This window comes from Ursus americanus, chromosome 12, assembly GCF_024610735.1.
Source record: "Ursus americanus isolate L20-20 chromosome 12, mUrsAme1.1.p, whole genome shotgun sequence".
Taxonomy (NCBI): Eukaryota; Metazoa; Chordata; class Mammalia; order Carnivora; family Ursidae; genus Ursus; species Ursus americanus.
Window position 1 is genome coordinate 61,426,961 of NC_142138.1, and position 16,994 is coordinate 61,443,954.

Genomic DNA, 16,994 nt, shown 5'->3' on the forward strand with positions numbered 1-16,994 from the left:
TGTGTCAACGGTTTGAAATCCAGAGTCCACCCCAGTGGGATTAAGGGAGTAGAGCAGCAGGAGGTAAGTAGGGGTTTGGCGTCTTTCAGTGCTAAAGGGGCGGGATATCAGAACTGAGAGAGACCTAGAGCCCAAGCTCGGGGCAGTTCGCCTGCTCTCACCTCTCTTGGGGGCCTTGATCAGAGGCACCCCTCCAGTCCTCTCGCCGTTTTCCTGCTTGTCCTTGTGCTTGAGATCGCCCGGAACGCAGGAGCTGGAGTCACCATCGGAGCCGCGGTGGTGATGGTGCTTGTGCCGCTCCTTGTGGCCCTTATGCTTGGGCCCGGCCGCGCTCACCGTCAGGGGAGAGAAGGTGAAGAGGGCCGAGGTGCCTGGGGCCGGGAGCGGGGCAGCGACAGCGGGCCCGGCGGGTGCCAGCGAAGGTGGCGGCGGAGGCGGCAGGAGCAGAGGCTCAACAGGGCCTGGGACGGTTGGGGCTGCATTCGTTGGCGGCAGCGGCCCGGGATGTTGGCGGCTGCGACGCCGCCGGTGAGGGGGAGCGAGAGGGGCGTCCTGGCTCGGCCGCCCCCGCTTCTCCTGAGACCCCCCACTGCTCGCTCGGCGCTGCCGCTTCACTCCCCGCGGCGAGACCCCAGCATGGGGTTTCTCCTTCCCTTCTTTGTCCGGCTCCTCCTGCGCCGCCACCGCCCGTACTACGCGCACCGCTCCGACCTGCGCAGCCATTTCACCCACAAACACACATTTAAATGGCCCGACCGCCCCCCCGTCCGTGTATCGCGCAAGCGCCGCCCGCGCACGGCCCGCTGGGCGTTGGAGTCTCTCCCCCGCCCTCCACTTCTCGGCGGTTCTTCCTCCGGAGCTAAACATGCCGGAAGCGGCTGTTTTCAGCGCTTCTCCGCAGGCCTCTCCGAGCGAGCTCTATTGTAAAGCCCCCTGGGCGGCGCAGAGCCTCATGGGAGTGGTAGTTCTCTTGAGCCCCCGCCGCGTCCCTGGCTCTGGGAGTGGAGGAGCGGAAAGAGAGCGTGCGCCGAGTCACGCTTCGGGCTGCGACGCAACCGCCGCTGGGCGGAGAGTTGCCGCCAACCGCCTTAACGGCCGAAACAATGTTAGAGGCTTTCAGAGTCAGTCGGCGCGTTCCCATTATCGTGTTCGTGTGCCCTTTCGTCATTTTACACGGAGTAGGTGGTCTCCATAGGTACTTTTAAATTTCATAGTCCTCTCCTAACCTTTGTGAGGTAAAAGAATCTGCGGCCTTTTATCTTTGGACAAGCGATGTAATGAAGAGGAAAGGGGAACTTGATCATATGTAAAATGAGGGCGATTTGGGTTTAGAATCGAACGGGGCCGCAGTGAAGACGTTTTTTTAACCTCTTCGTGGGCACTGCTATGGTTACAGCTACAGGCGTAACAAGGCAGGTGCGAGAAGTGCCTGGGAGCCTGGTGAGCGCCGCGCCGCCCCGCCTTCGCGCCGCATCCCCTCTGATGCCTGGAAGGGTAGAGGCCATCATTTATTTTGAATCCATCCCCATCGTGACGAAAAAATTCGAGACGGAAAACCATGTTTTTAAACTTTTTTAAATAAGATTTTTTTTTCAAGTCGCAAGTATAAGGTTGCATAAATTTGAGAAGTGTGTCTACCACAGAACATTCCAAAAATGGTCACTGTTCACCAAGGTTGCTGCCCGGAAATTCATTCACAATTCCATCGTCAAGATTTTAGATTTTACCTAAGATGCTGTTCATATATTTGGTCCTTGATAAAGATATTTGGGAATAATTGGCTACAATGAAGTACTCAGAAATACCACTAGTGCCTGGAGAAATATTCAGCTAAAATGAACACTACAGTAAAGTTAGGTTTTAAAAACAAAGTTTATTCAGCACCTATTGTGTACATTGTACTACAGTAAACAGGTTAACATGTCATCCAATTTGCCCCATCATTAGGCTCCGTAATGAAAGATACTGAAGAATAAATGCTGTTTAAGTATGTCATGTTTCTAAAAGTTAAAAATAAACTAAATTTTTTAAAAACTTAAATCATTAGAACTCGGGAATCCTCTAACGATAATTACCCACTAACTTGTTTGTTACGTGAAATCAGATTTGAAAACTCAGATTTTCTAAAAATAAGGCAGATCCCTATTCATACAGAAAAATTTTTAAGCCTCTGATTGGTTGGATAGAAGTTGCACATATTTATGTAGGACCTTTGAAATGAAAAATGCTACCAAAAGATAGCTATTTTGCTGATCATTCTTCTAGACTTGGTAACTGAATAATGTTGGTTAAAACTTACCAGAAATGTAGTTGAACATCTTGTTAGTGAATATATCCAAATACAGAAATTATTTTCTTTATTTACATATTTTATTGTCTTAAATATAACTTCTGCTTTTCTTACTACTCTAGTTTTCCACCTTTGGGAAGATGCACAAGGTTTACTCCATTTAGGCAAAATTAATTCCCAGGGAATAGTCATTGTCACAAGCACAAGTCAGATTTTGCGAAACACTTTCTATAGTAAATTCTGGCAATATAAACATTCAGTTGAGATCCAATTCTTAAAAATATTTTGAAGTTTATGTAGGAAAGTAGAATAAAAATAACTTCCAAATGAAAAATAAGTCCATTCTAAAACTGTTTCTCACACAACGTTCTCTGCATAAACTCAAACTTATTTCCAGCTTCCAGCCAATATAAATGAGATTAAAATGTAAAATTTCTGGCACTTATTTGAATATTCTTTTCTAATATCGCTATTAACACATTACAGTACCTTCATTGTTGAAATTATGAATATGGAAACCTTATTTTAGCTAATAGTATTCTAGTACTTTCATTTGCAGATACACTTGGAGCCTATATTCCAAAGTTGTGTTAAATATTCCAAGTCGGTGGTGGTTTCCTTGGTCCTTTGGGTTTTGAAAAACGATTTGCAAAACCTGGGAACAAAAATAAAATTGAATGAGAAGTTTTTTAGTATAGAAATGAATACTTAGATTTTAGAGCGTATTATAACAAATGCAAGTACATGGATTTTTTTCCAAAAAGTTAGGCAACATCTTTGATTATTTTAATAATAGATTGTAAAGGCATAGTACATAAGTTAATACTTGATGACAATACTAATAACATTTTAACTTTGTAGAACACTTACAAATTTAATAATAGTAATAATTAGATGAAGAACCCTGGTTATAAAAACCTTTGGTAATTCAGCATATACAGTTGACCCTTGAACAGCATTTTCTTTAGCTTATGTATATATAAGCTTGTATAGATATATAGATATAGCTTATATATATATATATATATATATATATATATATATATATGGCAAACAAAATATGTTAACCAACTTTATGTTATGGGTAAGACTTCTGGTCAACAGTATGCTATTAGGAGTTAAGTTCTGGGAGATTTTAAGTTTTGCAGATTGTCGACTACATGGGGGGTAGGGGAGCATCCTTGTCCCCCACATTGTTCAAGGGTCAACTGTAATATCCTTTTTTTCCCAGTTCTATTGACATGTTATTGACCTATAACATATGTAAGTTTAAGGTATATAAAATGATGCTTTGATACACGTATATATTGTGAAATGATTACCACATTAAGGCTAAATAACACCTCCATCCCCTCATAAGTTTACCATTTCTTCATAGTGACTATATTTATGGTTTACTCTAAGTTTTCAAGTATATAATACAGTACTGCTAAAATTATCATGCTGTACATTAGACCTCCAGAATTTATTCATCTTACAGCTAGTAGTTTGTACGCTTTGACCAACATCTCTCCATTTCCCCCAGCCACTGGCAACCACCATTCTACTCTACATTTCCATGAGTTTGGCTTTTTTAGATTCTGCATATAACTGAAAACATACAGTATTTGTCTTTCTCTAGCTGACTTTTCTCAGTATAATGCCCACTAGTTTCATCCATGTTGTCTCAACAGGATTTGCTTCTTTTTTATGGCTGAATAATATTCATGTGTATGTGTGTGTATATATATATATATATATATGTGTATATATATGTATATATATATATATGAAATGTATATATACCTATTTTCTTCATTCATCTCTCAGATGGACACTTAAGTTGTTCCCATGTCTTGTCTATTGTAAATAACAATGCAATGAATATGGGGTGCAGATATCTCTTCTGAGGTAATGATTTCAATTCCTTTGGATATATACCCAGAAGTAGGATTGCTGGATCATATGATAGTTCTATTTTTTGTGTTTTCAGGAACTTCCATACTGTTTTCCATAATGGCTATTCCAAATTTACATTCACACCAGCATTATACAAGTGTTCTCCTTTCTCCACAGCCTCGCTAATACTTGTCTGTTGTCTTTTTGATAATGGCCATTCTGACAGGTGTGAGGTAATATCTCACTGTGGTTTTGATTTGCCTTTCCCTGATGATTAGTGGTGTCAAGCGTCTTTTCACATACCTGTTGGCCACGCATGTGTCTTTTTCAGAAAAATGTCTGTTCAAGTCCTTTGCCCATTTTTTAATTGTTTGGTTTTTTAAGTAATATCCTACATCTGCATCTTTTCACCCACCACACACTCATAAAAAAAAAAAAAAAACTGGGAAATTTCAATTTCAGAAAAATAAGCCCTACTGCTTTACAAAATTATTGTGTGAAACTCAGTTATATTTCTACTTCAGCCCAGAAAGCACTCAATTTACTAAGACATTCTGTTTGAAAAGCTTAGAAAAATAAACTAATAAAGAATTCTGAAAAATTTAAGTAGTTAATCACTTTTACTTATCTGTCTCCTTCAAACACTCTCCTCTGCCCTCCCTCTCACCACAAAAGGAGGAAAACAAGGAAATTTTGCACAACCAGCAAAAACTATTTCTGAGTCCTTTCAAAAAGATTTGCAGGTTGATAACATTATCTCTTTATCACTTCAACATAGGACTTTTCTTTGATGATGGTATATTTTCAAGGTACTCTGACACAGCAACTTCAGGTGCTCAAATTGAACAATGAAAGCTTTGAACAGAACTGATGAAAAGATCAGAGGAGATATTTGTTAAAGCATGGAGCACAATGCCTGGCACATTGTAACTACTTAAGGGTTGCTTCAATCAGAACCACAAAAACACTATACCAGAACTAGAAGAAAAGGAGAGTATGGAAGAGGAAAAGAAAAGAATATAAAAACAAGAAACCTACTAATACTAAATTTAATAATAGTGATGATAAAAAAAATTGGGGGGAGAAGCACACAGCCAAGTTCATGTACATTTTACTCCTTTGAGTGACAAAAAAGAAAATAGAAGGAAAAATATTTCAGGTTAGTTTCATATACATAGTCACAAACTCATCTATTCAGTCTGGATAGCTTGACTGTAACCCAAGTGCACTGAGAATAGAAGTAAGAACATAATATACAAGTACTAAGTATCTGAAATTTGAGGAATACCTACATTCAGTCTTTTTCACTCATCAATTCTGAATAGTTTGGAACAATAGTGAGCTACCTGTTTTTGCATGTAGGCCAATTCAGGAAAAATAAAAACGTTCATAAACCACAAAAATGTTTAATTCACATTTAGATACCTTTTTAAGTAAAATATTACTACAATTTATATTGCTTTCTTTCTAAAAAATAGCCAATGAAAGAGTTGTGCTTTTTAAGTAAGTAAATATTCAAATCAAAGCATATTTGAGAAGAAATAATCTGGAGGAAGCTAATATTTTATCTTCATGTTAGATCACAGACTGTTGTAAAGTTAGATGGGTCATGAGTTACTCAGGTGGTATCACTGATGAAGAGAAAAGGAAGCAAGGGAACATTTGTGTTCCAGGCAAAGTTTGGTGCTTTTTTCATAGGTTATATAATAATCTGTATGAATTTTTAACTGATTTCATAAGAATAATTTCTTTTTTACTAACATTTTAAACCTTAAGAGTTACTGTAATCCAAATAAAATTTTACAGCCCAAGAAACATATCCGGAGATTCTAGTTAAATATTTTGCCAAGGCGGAATGAATAGAGAACCACAATCCAGGTGGGGCAGATGCCTACCTTTCCACCAAAACCTTTCCTTGCTGCTTCATGAATAGAATTATATCTCAGCAACTGCCTCCCCAGCATTATTACATTTCCCAGTCACCCTTGCAATTTAGATGTAGCGCGTGCCGAAATTCTCAAGGGAAGGTGAGCCAACATGATGTTGCCACTTCCAGGCCAGTACCTTAAGACCAGAAGAGGAGGCCACACCTCATACACATTTCCTCTCATCTTCTTGCCACCGGCCATCTGGATGTGGCAGCAACCCAATTTTAACCATACAGACAAGGACAGTACCACAGAGCAGCAGTTCTCAAGGTCTTGTCCTAGGGAATCTTAGGGGGCTCCCAGACCATTTCAGGGATTCTGCTTTTTAGGTAATAATAATTTTTAGTAGTAATAGCCTACCTTAATTACTGTACTTCTTACAAAAATATGTAGTATATGTGATATTATCTTGAAGAGTATCATGAATTTATGTCATATAGAATAATAGGATGCATAAAATAATATAAAATTATTTTATGCTTATAGTTAGGGGCAGTGGGGCAAACAATTCCTTTAAACTGTCAGAATTGTGCTTCAGCTGCTATATAGAATGAGCAATACAAGATTAGATGGCAACTGTTGTTCTTATTATCATACTTGCGTATTTTTTTTTAAGATTTTTTATTTATTTATTTGACAGAGATAGAGACAGCCAGTGAGAGAGGGAACACAAGCAGGGGGAGTGGGAGAGGAAGAAGCAGGCTCATAGCGGAGGAGCCTGATGTGGGGCTTGATCCCATAACGCCGGGATCACGCCCTGAGCCGAAGGCAGATGCTCAACCGCTGTGCCACCCAGGCGCCCCTTTACTTGCGTATTTTTTTATAACTTTGATTAGATATGAACTGGAGTGTCATAGCATCTCAGAATTTCTTCATTTGGCTTTGGCTAGTCACATTCGTTCACTACATGCCAACAGAGACATTTGGTTACCTGGTTACATTCTCTGCTATGCTAGGTATTTCAGTCCTAGGTAAGATGTTAAGAGGTAGCAAAGGTCAAAAATGAAAAGATAAATTGCATGGAAAGAATATAAATATAAGGACCTATACCTCAACCTTGAGTCATATTTAAAGTTGTATCATACTATAAGATAAACATTTTTTTAAAAATAACACACATACCAAAATTCAGAAAGGAGCTGGAGCAATTTGACTGAACAGAGTCTGCAGGCTTGTTTGGTGGTGAAGAATTACAGATACCTAGAATCAAAAGAAAAAAATGTAAGGGAAAAAATGAAGGCAGACTCTGATTACTGTTTATCAGACTGCATAATTTTGAAATTAAACATTTCCTCCAAGTAATACTCCCAAATAAATATATTACTATAAAATATAACAAAATATAGATGCTTACAAATGGGTTAACACTATAATCTTCTCATTTTTGTGTGGGTATTTTTTTTAAAGAGTTTTTTTTTTCCCTTTGGAAACAGATTGTCTAGTAAAGCCCAACACTAAAGAGAATCACCAGAGTATTCAGAAATAACATCCTTTACCTTGTGAATCAACTTCTTGGGGGATTCACATTGTGGTTTTTTCTTTCATTTTACTTTGCACTCTGATCACTTTTTTTTTTTTTTTAAGAGAGAGAGATAGAGCGTGCCCACGCAGGGGAGTGGGGAAGGGGGGAAGGGCAAAGAGTGAGAGAAAATCCTAAGCAAGCTCCACACTGGATCTCCCGACCCTGAGATCATGACCTGAGCCGAAATCAAGAGGCAGATGCCTAACCTACTGAGCCACCCAGGGGCCCCTGCACTCTGATCACTCTTAACACGTTTTTAAATAATTTGTTTTCCATATTAGTTCATCCATAGCACGTCTATGGTTTTTCTTACAGTATCCTTTACTCCTGAATAGCTTTCTTCACTTTCCAGCCTATCTTTTTCCCATTATAGATGATTCTAGTTAGGTCCAGCATCTCCCAAAAGCATTGTTACATTGCTTTGTTTTGCTATTTTAGCTACTTACAGGTAGGTTAAAAAATATGTTTCTCTTCCCAGCACCTTAATATATTCATGTAACAGTTTCTGCCCAGTTTTAAAAACAATCCAGTGAAAACCTCATCCACATTTTGCATGTGCACTACCTAGCAGTGAAAAACGATAATTTCAGGTTTGTATAAACCTTCTACAAGCCTTTGTGTAAAAACAGCATATAATTAGGGAGAAATGATTAAATATTCACCTTTTTTTGGTTTCCAACATTTTGAGTGTACAGCATAGACTGCATCTATGTTTGTAAACATGTGCCTAACGCTAGGATTCAAGAAAAACCTCCCTCTTTCTGGAGGTACTTGAGTATGAATCTCTAGAGTACATAGTGAATTTCAATCAGATTGAATTAAAATATGTATTTATTGAATGCCTATTATGTGCCAAGCATTGGGCTAGGCATTTAGGATACAGACATGAGTAAGAAGTGAGTGACGGTGAGAAAGTTCAGGATATATGAACCATCATTAAGCTGCGTATGAGCTGACAGTTGTATACATCCTTCAGAAAGAAAACAATTGTGCCAAAAGGGAATGTTGGGGATTGTTTTGTTCTGTTTTGTTTTTCTATCACAGGGGACGAAGATTCTGCAGATATATCAGTTCAGTTTGCTTTTTTTTTTCTTTTCAAAGTGGCAGTGCCATATGGTTGAACTTACTATACTTCTAAGTACTTAGTTTTGTTATTACATAAACAAGACTGATTATCCTATAATTTACGTTTCTCCTTTAATGAAATATCTTGGTTTTTTTCCTATGGCAGTTCCAGTAGAACTGTATTATGTCATAGATATTTTTATGCTGCCTGCCTGGCATAAATTCCTCCTTCTTCTGATAACAGAACTTGAGTTTTCCTTTAGAAAACCACCCCTCCCCAATTTTCAGCTCCCATACTTCTGGTGAAGTTGTTTCTACCCTTAGATTAAGGAACCGACCTACGGCTAGGGCTAATTTTCACTTGGTACATTGCCATGGTCATACCAGTTGTTTAGATCTGACCTCATTTCTTATTGGACAGTGTCCATGTGTAAAAATGTTCAATATTTTAATAATAGTTAACAGTATGACAGTATGACATTGCTCTGCTTTATCAGAATATACTGGCAATAATTGGTTCAAGGATGGGCAAATGAACCAAACCAAAACGATCAGACCCAATCAGCCCTAGTCACCAGACTGTTGCTTGAGCAACCAGGAAAGAGCTCATTTTTTCCATCACAAGCCTGAAACCACATGGTAAAAGCCTCCCCATGAATGAGCAAACACAGAGTAAAACAAAGCTGGAGATATGGAAGGAGATTAGGTCCTGATTATATCGTTTGAACTCTTGATTACAGGTCAATGAATTCCCCTTTTCTGCTTAAGCTAGCTTAAGCTGGGTTTTCTATCACTTGCAACTGAAGGATACCTGAGTAATTAATGTTTCCCATCGAAAGTAGGCATCAGGCATCATGGTCGATAGCTTCAATTTTTGTCACCCTATAATTCACTCACCACACAGCAGCCAGAGAGAGATTTTTAAAGAAACAGATCATGTAACATCTCTACCTGAAGCTCTTCAATGACTTCCCATTGCACTTAGAATAAACTCTAAACTGCTTAACATAGCCCGTAAAGATTTACTACCTTCTCCCCCACCTCCACCATCTTGTCAGCCACACTGCACTGCTCTGTCCTCTTAATACCATGCAGCTATGATGGCTTCCTCTCAGTTCCGACAACACACCAAACTCACACCTCAGAGAGTTTGCATATGCCGTTCCCTCTATCTGGAGGGCTCCTCTCCCCACTTTTCTCCTGGCTGGCTACTCCTTCATGTCTCAGGTTTAATCATCACTTAGAAAGAGCCTCCTGGACCACTCTTTCTAAAATAAATCCCCTTTGTTATTCTCTCTCATGGTTACCCTCTTGGTTTCCTGCACAGCATTTATCACCATGTGTTATTATGTATGTATCTGTGAATTGTTTAATATCCGAATCCCTCACTGGACTTACGTTCCACAAAGGCATAGCCCAAGACCTGTTGTGTTTGCCATCACATACCCAGTGACTTACAGAATGCCTGGCACATAGTAGGCACTCAATGAATATTCAATGAATGAATAACACTATGCTTAAATGCCAACTTAAAACAACAGATGAAGAATCCTCATTTTATTAAAAGTAGGACCAGCTTTAATTTACAGACCAGTTGGAGATCCAGGCTAAAGGAAGAACATCTGGACTTCAGGAGTCATGAAACTTCTGGAAGGGTAAGAGGACGCATACCCAAGTACAGGCAGATAAATCTAAAGCTTCAGGATCAATTCTGAGGGCCACATCTTGCTCTTCATTTAAGAACAAAAGACCAGAGGATGAAGGCAATGGAGAAATTGAAACTAGCTTGGATCTAGAGAATGATCTGGGAGGTCTTATTTGGAAATGAGACTCAGAATCTCTGAGAGTCCCACCACGTATTGAATCTACACCAACCTAAATGTACCCGAGGTTTCTGTGTCTTTGATATCCCCAAGATAGGCTGGGGCTACACAAAAAAAGTTTCTTTTTTTTCCCTTTCTCTTTTCTTTCTTTCTTTCTCTTTTCTTTCTTTCTTTCTTTCTTTCTTTCTTTCTTTCTTTCTTTCTTTCTTTCTTTCTTTCTCTCTCTCTCCCTCCCTCTTTCTTTCTTTCTTTCTTTCTTTCTTTCTTTCTTTCTTCCTTCCTTCCTTCCTTCCTTCCTTCCTTCCTTCCTTCCTTCCTTCCTTCCTTTCTTTCTTTCTTTCTTTCTTTCTTTCTTTCTTTCTTTCTTTCTTTCTTTCTTTGAAAGAAAACGGTGTTTCAGAAGCCCAGCTGTTCAAACCGACCTGGCTAGCTATTCAAGTCAGTGACTTCTTTGCTTCGGGCTGTTTTATTTCCCCTGTTTTATACCACAGTTTTCTCTGAAAGGTTTAAATTCTCTTTTGACTCACATTAGAGGAAAGAGTGTATTTTCCAATCATACGTTAGCCATCATAGGTGAGAAATCCATTCACTTCTAAGATCAGGTATAATGTCAAGGAAAGCAGGCTAGCACAAGTTTATTGACAGGGAAGTGAAGAGAAAACTTAGCAGAAATAGGTAAGACTCCGCTATAAACCTTCTTATATAGACAATACCATAAATTATGTTTTCTCAGTGCTCTTTGTCCCTCCCTATAACACCAGTATAATGCCAAATAGCCGTTTGGTCCTTGATGATTCACCAAGTGGATCTAATTTATAAAAAGTATATCACTATTTTTTTTATATACTTCGTAGTTGTAAATAAGGCTTTCTCAGATAATGCCCCACAGTTTCAGGAGTCTTTTGGTTTTGCTTTCATTACAATATAGCAAAAATAATAAGCAACAGACTTTTATTGCTAATAATACTTGGCAAAAATGGAAACGTGTCAATACTTTGCTGCTTTCATTAAATCAACACATTTGTTTCACAATATGCTTTGCTGTGACTATTTTCAAAGAAAATACATCTGAGGTTAGACTGCTAGGAATTTTAAATAACACACTTGTATGACAGCATCTTAGGATGGGTAGAAAGTGCCAAGCATCGTATTATTATCCCAGTCTGTTACACAGAAACTCCCCTTCCCCTTACTCCCGTCCAAGATTAGCGCTGTGGAGCTTCACGGACTACAAGGCCTGGGAGTGAACATTCTGATACAAATGGCCCTAGCAAGGCTCTGTATAGGAAGAATATTGTTAATGTTTTCACAGAGTGGTTACATAAGGAAAAATTATATAACTGTGAAAGTATATGTTTTCTAAAAAACAAGTAAAAAGAAACTTACTCTTTTTCACATTTCTTAAAATTTTCAAACTCTACAAAAATGAAAAGGAAAATGTTAGTTTGTTTTCCTATGAAATCCAAAATTCTTTAATCAAGTAAAAATATAGACTTCAGTTAAAAGGATTATTTCCTTAAAAATAGCCATCAAATGCACAAAATTATTTTTCCATCTTCCTCTTTTAATTCAGTGCAAAGTCTCCACTTGATTTTATCTTGCTGTTTTTTCCCATCCACATAAGAATCACCCTATGTCTTTAGAAGTAGTGGTATCAAAATATCAGAGAAAAAAGGAATTCCTACTTTTCTTCTTTATTATGGGCCATTCTAGAAACCACAATGGCTTCTGAAGGTAGCTGTGATACACAGCCATTCCCATTCTAGCCAAGAACATCTGCCCGTCATACTCTGAACTAAATTTACTCCATACTGTTACCATGCTACTTCCTTCTCCAACCATTCAGCTAACCCCACTCTGCCTCCTTTATGGTGAAATCCCTAACTTATCTCTTCCAGGAACTGACCCATATTTCTTCTTTTCTTCACATACATCGGCATGTATGGTTTTAATCTGTTCCATAGTATTTTGCTGTTTTTGATATTTTCATGTCGTTTCTCATATAAGCATTCTATTCCAATGGATTAACTGTCCTCTTTTCAAGGACAGGTAGTTATCCTTTATGACATTTCTATTTTCCAAACACCTAACAGAAGTGTATTTTTCTATGTAATAGATATTTAATAAATTCTTTTGGGGGAAATTTTTATTTAAATTTTTAAAAATAAATCATTTATTTATAATTCAAAATACTGTAGTCAAAACGTTCCCATCTTTATTTTCCATCTTCCCAGTTTCTGACCCTCTCTCCCCAGATAACCATTATTGTTCATTTCTTATGTATCCTTCCAGAGTCACTTATAACATATAATACAAATATAGATCATATTTTCTACCTTTTAAGGAAAAGTTAATGAATTATAAATAAATACACCAAGAGAGTCCTCGTTCCTTTTTTAACTATATAGTATTTCATTATATGCATATACTATGATTTATGATTTATTTAATCATTTATCCTAATGATTAATAGTCTTGTTCCCAAACAGCTATTCTTATAAATAATCTAATTTCCATCTCGATTCTGGCAGCAGGGGAGGGGTGGAGGGTGTGAACACCTTCAGAAATGGAAAGACTCTGGCATGTTTCTTAAAACTCCCATCTTCTTTACCTTAGTCCTTGTGAAACCTTTTCCAGGAGTCTTCAATGTCTGTTTTGAAGATGTTGAATTTTCCATGGTATTAGGACAGCTAGTAGAATAATTCTCTATAGGCTGAGCCTGCATACCTTAAAAAAAAATGTTTTGTTGCATAGCTTTTTAAGCCTTTGGGATATATATAGTTATATATTCAGTAATTCTTAGCTTGGCTTTTTTTTTTTTTTTGCATTATTTTTACAATACGTTATGGGGTTTTTTTCATGTATTATTTTTATGGCTAAATCATTCTTTATACCTTTACCATTTAGGTCCTACTTTATTGTTAATCTTTGCCTCATTTTTATAGCTTTTTTGAGAGGGATGTACTGTCACTTACAATCTTCATCAGCAAGAATGAAGGACTCCAGGGTTCTTTCTGGGAGTGGAGGGGGAGGGGGAGAAGAACGATCTTGATGTAGATCTGTGATAAGAAGAGTAGACGACAAAAGAAAACAAAACAAAAATCCATCAATTAAAAGAAGTCAAAACCCCTTTTTGGTGTTGTATAACTTTTCCAACTTTTCAATATTAACCTACAACAAGCAAATAAAAAAATAATCGGCACAATAACCGGAACCTCAAGGATTTTGTTGTTCTAGCTTTTTAGCCAATGAGCTTATCCTGCATCAAAAACTCGTACTCCCTTAGAAAAGTAATTTTCCAAAGAAACTGAACTTGAAATTAATTAAGCTTCTAGTTCTAACCACCACTGTACATAGGACCCGGGGGATAGCGTAACATGTTAATAAATAAAACCATGAGAATACAAAGAACAAAAATCTAGAATATTCAGTCTTTAGGACAAATGATCCATGCTCTTCTACAAATAAATGGCACAAGGAAATATAAAAAGGAGGGAAAACTGTTACAGATTTTAAAAGACTTAACGAATATATAAACCAAATGCAATGTGTAGACTTCGAATCCAGATGCATATAAACCAACTATAAAAAGACATTTTTGAGGCAATTTGAGAAAATTGAATAAAATCTGGATATTAGATCATATTAAGGGATTACTGTTAATTTCATTGGGGTGATTATGTTATTATGGTAGTCTTAAAATATGTTTGGAATTTTCCATGGTATAAAGAATTTTAAATAATAGAGCTATTTTCCCACAATCTAAGTCCTAAAGATACAAAGGGTGTATGATAATCTCATTATACAGTGCTGAGTATAATTACATACTATATTAACTTCTTTTGAAACTGAAAATGTGGCTCAGTGTTAAGAGTTTCACCTACCTTTGGTCTTTGGGTTCTTTAGGCCTTAGGATTTGTCTCTAAAGCAAGTCCTTCTATTTCTTTCTTATACACCGGGTGATAAACAAAAGTAAAGTACAACCCTTATTTCCAGCACCTAATATAATAACTGGCATACAGTAGGCACTTAATAAATGGTAACTACTCTGAAGTTGCTTATCGTCTTCCAGTTTGCTGTTAGGAAATACATCGAGAACTAAAGCTTACTTGCGGTTAATGCTATCCTGGCAAATATCCTCCTAAAATACCACTTTCATTTTATTTCTCCCTTGATGAAGAAACTACAATGCTTATTTCTTATTGCATGAAGTCTAAATTCTTCTGCCTAGCTCTGTGTGTGTGATAGAATGCGCATAATAAAATTTGCTATTTATGACAGTCCATTTACAGTGTTGTGCAACCATCACCACTACCTATTTCAAAAACATTTTCATCACCCTAAAAAGAAACTCCATACCCATTTAGTAGTCACTTCCCATTCCCACCAGATTAGACTGGCAACCATGAATCTGCTTTCTCTAAATATAGATTTCCTTGACCTAGATATTTTATCTGCCTAACTTTAAAATCCTTCAGAATCTTTCCACATTTTATCCAAATTTATTTTCCATAGTTCCCAGACTAGATCTTCTATTGCAATTAAATTAACCTACCCACCATTTCTCTATACTCATCATGCTTATTTCTACCTTTTAAGTCCATGTTACCCCGATCTCAGCTCCTGGAATTCCCTCCTTTTTTTTTTTTTTTAAAGATTTTATTTATTTATTTGACAGAGAGAGAGAGACAGCCAGCGAGAGAGGGAACACAAGCAGGGGGGGTGGGAAAGAAAGAAGCAGGCTCCCAGCGGAGAAGCCTGATGTGGGGCTCAATCCCAGAACGCTGTGATCACGCCCTGAGCCGAAGGCAGACACTTGACGACTGCGCCACCCGGGCGCCCCTGGAATCCCCTCCTTTTCCCTCTGTCTACCCATATTCTTAAATTTCTTTCTTCTTCTACTCAGTGAAGCCTTTCCTAACCACTCCAGTGATACCTCTTATTTTCCAGACTCCTGCTGATTATAATCAGTCCACACAGATTATCAGTTAATGGTTCCAGGTAACTAGTATATTTACATATACTAGTATACTAATATACTAATACTAATTTTGCCTACCCAATTTAAATATAAACATTAAATAGTACGCTTTCTTATTATATATCCTGACTGTTCTAACACTGTATAAAGCATATAGAACTTGCATAGGAATTGCTCATTTAATAACTGTCTAATAAAAATGGTAATAGGTAACATTTAATGAGAGCTTTTTATTTGAGAACCACTGTGTTAAAAGCTTTATATGCATTGTCTCACTTAAACCTTACAAAAACCTTCTAAGAAACAAGTTCTATTATCCTCATTTTATAAATGAGGAAAATCAATAGAGAAAGTATATAATTTAATCAAGGTTATGCATTTTGATAACTACTAGTAGGCTAAAGATTTGAATTAAATCCTATCTGACTCCAAAGCCTATGCTCATTAACCTCTATGTTAAACTATCTATGTAATTTGAATAATATGTTCATATGAATAATTATGCTACGGGCAACTACCCCCTGTTACAATGTATGTAAAGTACCTATATGTACCCAATACATGAGCTGTGGATGTTGTTATTTGATGTATAAAACAAGCAAAACTGAGGCATCTGGGTGGCTCAGTCAGTTAAGCATCTGCCTTCAGCTCAGGTCCCAGCTCAGAGTCCCAGGAGTCCCAGGACGGAGCCCCCATGGCGGGCTCCCAGCTCAGCAGGGAGTCTGCTTCTCCCTCTGCCCCTCCCCTTGCTCCTTTCTCTCTCTCTCAAATAAATAAATAAAATCTTAAAAAAAAAACAAGCAAAGCTCAAGAAAGTACTGGAGAAGCAACAGCAAGTTAAAGAGCTAAAGAATCACACTGCTAACAATGATAAAACCTATAAAATAGAAATGTTGCAAAGTGTTAAGAGATTCTATTTGAAATAGTTGTTTGGTTTTTTTTTAAGGATTATATATCAAGGAGCGGAATTCTAAAATCCTGTGTTTTCCTTGTCCTTGACCAAACAAAACTCCAAACCTGGGAAAATCAGAAATAAACCAATAAATAGTGAGAGCTATTACGGGAACAATGCCATCTCCTGAGGTGAATTACTCTAAATTTAATGAGTCATTCTTATAGTATAAATTCTTAGGGCTACATGTCATGTAAAGCCAGGGGAAATTTTTTACCTGATTTGGGGCTCCGGAGTTTTACACTCTGAAAGAAAGAAAGAAGAGAAAAGTAAAAGAAGAACGCGTATACAAATTTACAAACTCAAAGCAATAAAAGGCATTTTGGAAAGCATATTTCATATACTTAAAGAGACAGTTATGAAGTGTTGACCTTATTTTTCCTAATTTGTAAGTGCACTCAATTATCAAAAGGCATCCTTAACTCTTATAGTGCTTTACTCTCTTTTTGTAAGTTTATTTCTTTCTTTCCTTTTTTATAAAGAAAGCTCATGAATTTTTAAAATTTTTAAATTATTTTTTAAACTTCAAGTATAATTAACATATAGTGTTATATT

The 16,994-nt window shown here is 37.3% G+C and overlaps 2 protein-coding genes across 4 annotated transcripts in view; both read right to left on the reverse strand.

Moving 5' to 3' along the window:
- Positions 1-867, reverse strand: part of RSBN1 (round spermatid basic protein 1) — a 45,560-nt gene extending 44,693 nt beyond the window's left edge. The window contains exon 1 of the mRNA XM_045801475.2: positions 162-867. Coding sequence (XP_045657431.1) covers positions 162-867 — 706 coding nt within the window. The remainder of the gene's footprint in view (positions 1-161) is intronic.
- A 986-nt stretch (positions 868-1,853) lies between these two features.
- Positions 1,854-16,994, reverse strand: part of PTPN22 (protein tyrosine phosphatase non-receptor type 22) — a 55,691-nt gene continuing 40,550 nt past the window's right edge. For all 3 annotated transcript variants that reach the window (XM_045801472.2, XM_045801473.2, XM_045801471.2), the window contains 6 exons: positions 16,657-16,684; positions 13,482-13,565; positions 13,118-13,233; positions 11,893-11,923; positions 7,219-7,296; positions 1,854-2,945 (listed from right to left, as the gene is read on the reverse strand). In XM_045801472.2, the coding sequence (XP_045657428.2) occupies positions 2,881-2,945; positions 7,219-7,296; positions 11,893-11,923; positions 13,118-13,233; positions 13,482-13,565; positions 16,657-16,684 (402 nt within the window). In that variant the 3' untranslated portion in view covers positions 1,854-2,880. The remainder of the gene's footprint in view (positions 2,946-7,218; positions 7,297-11,892; positions 11,924-13,117; positions 13,234-13,481; positions 13,566-16,656; positions 16,685-16,994) is intronic.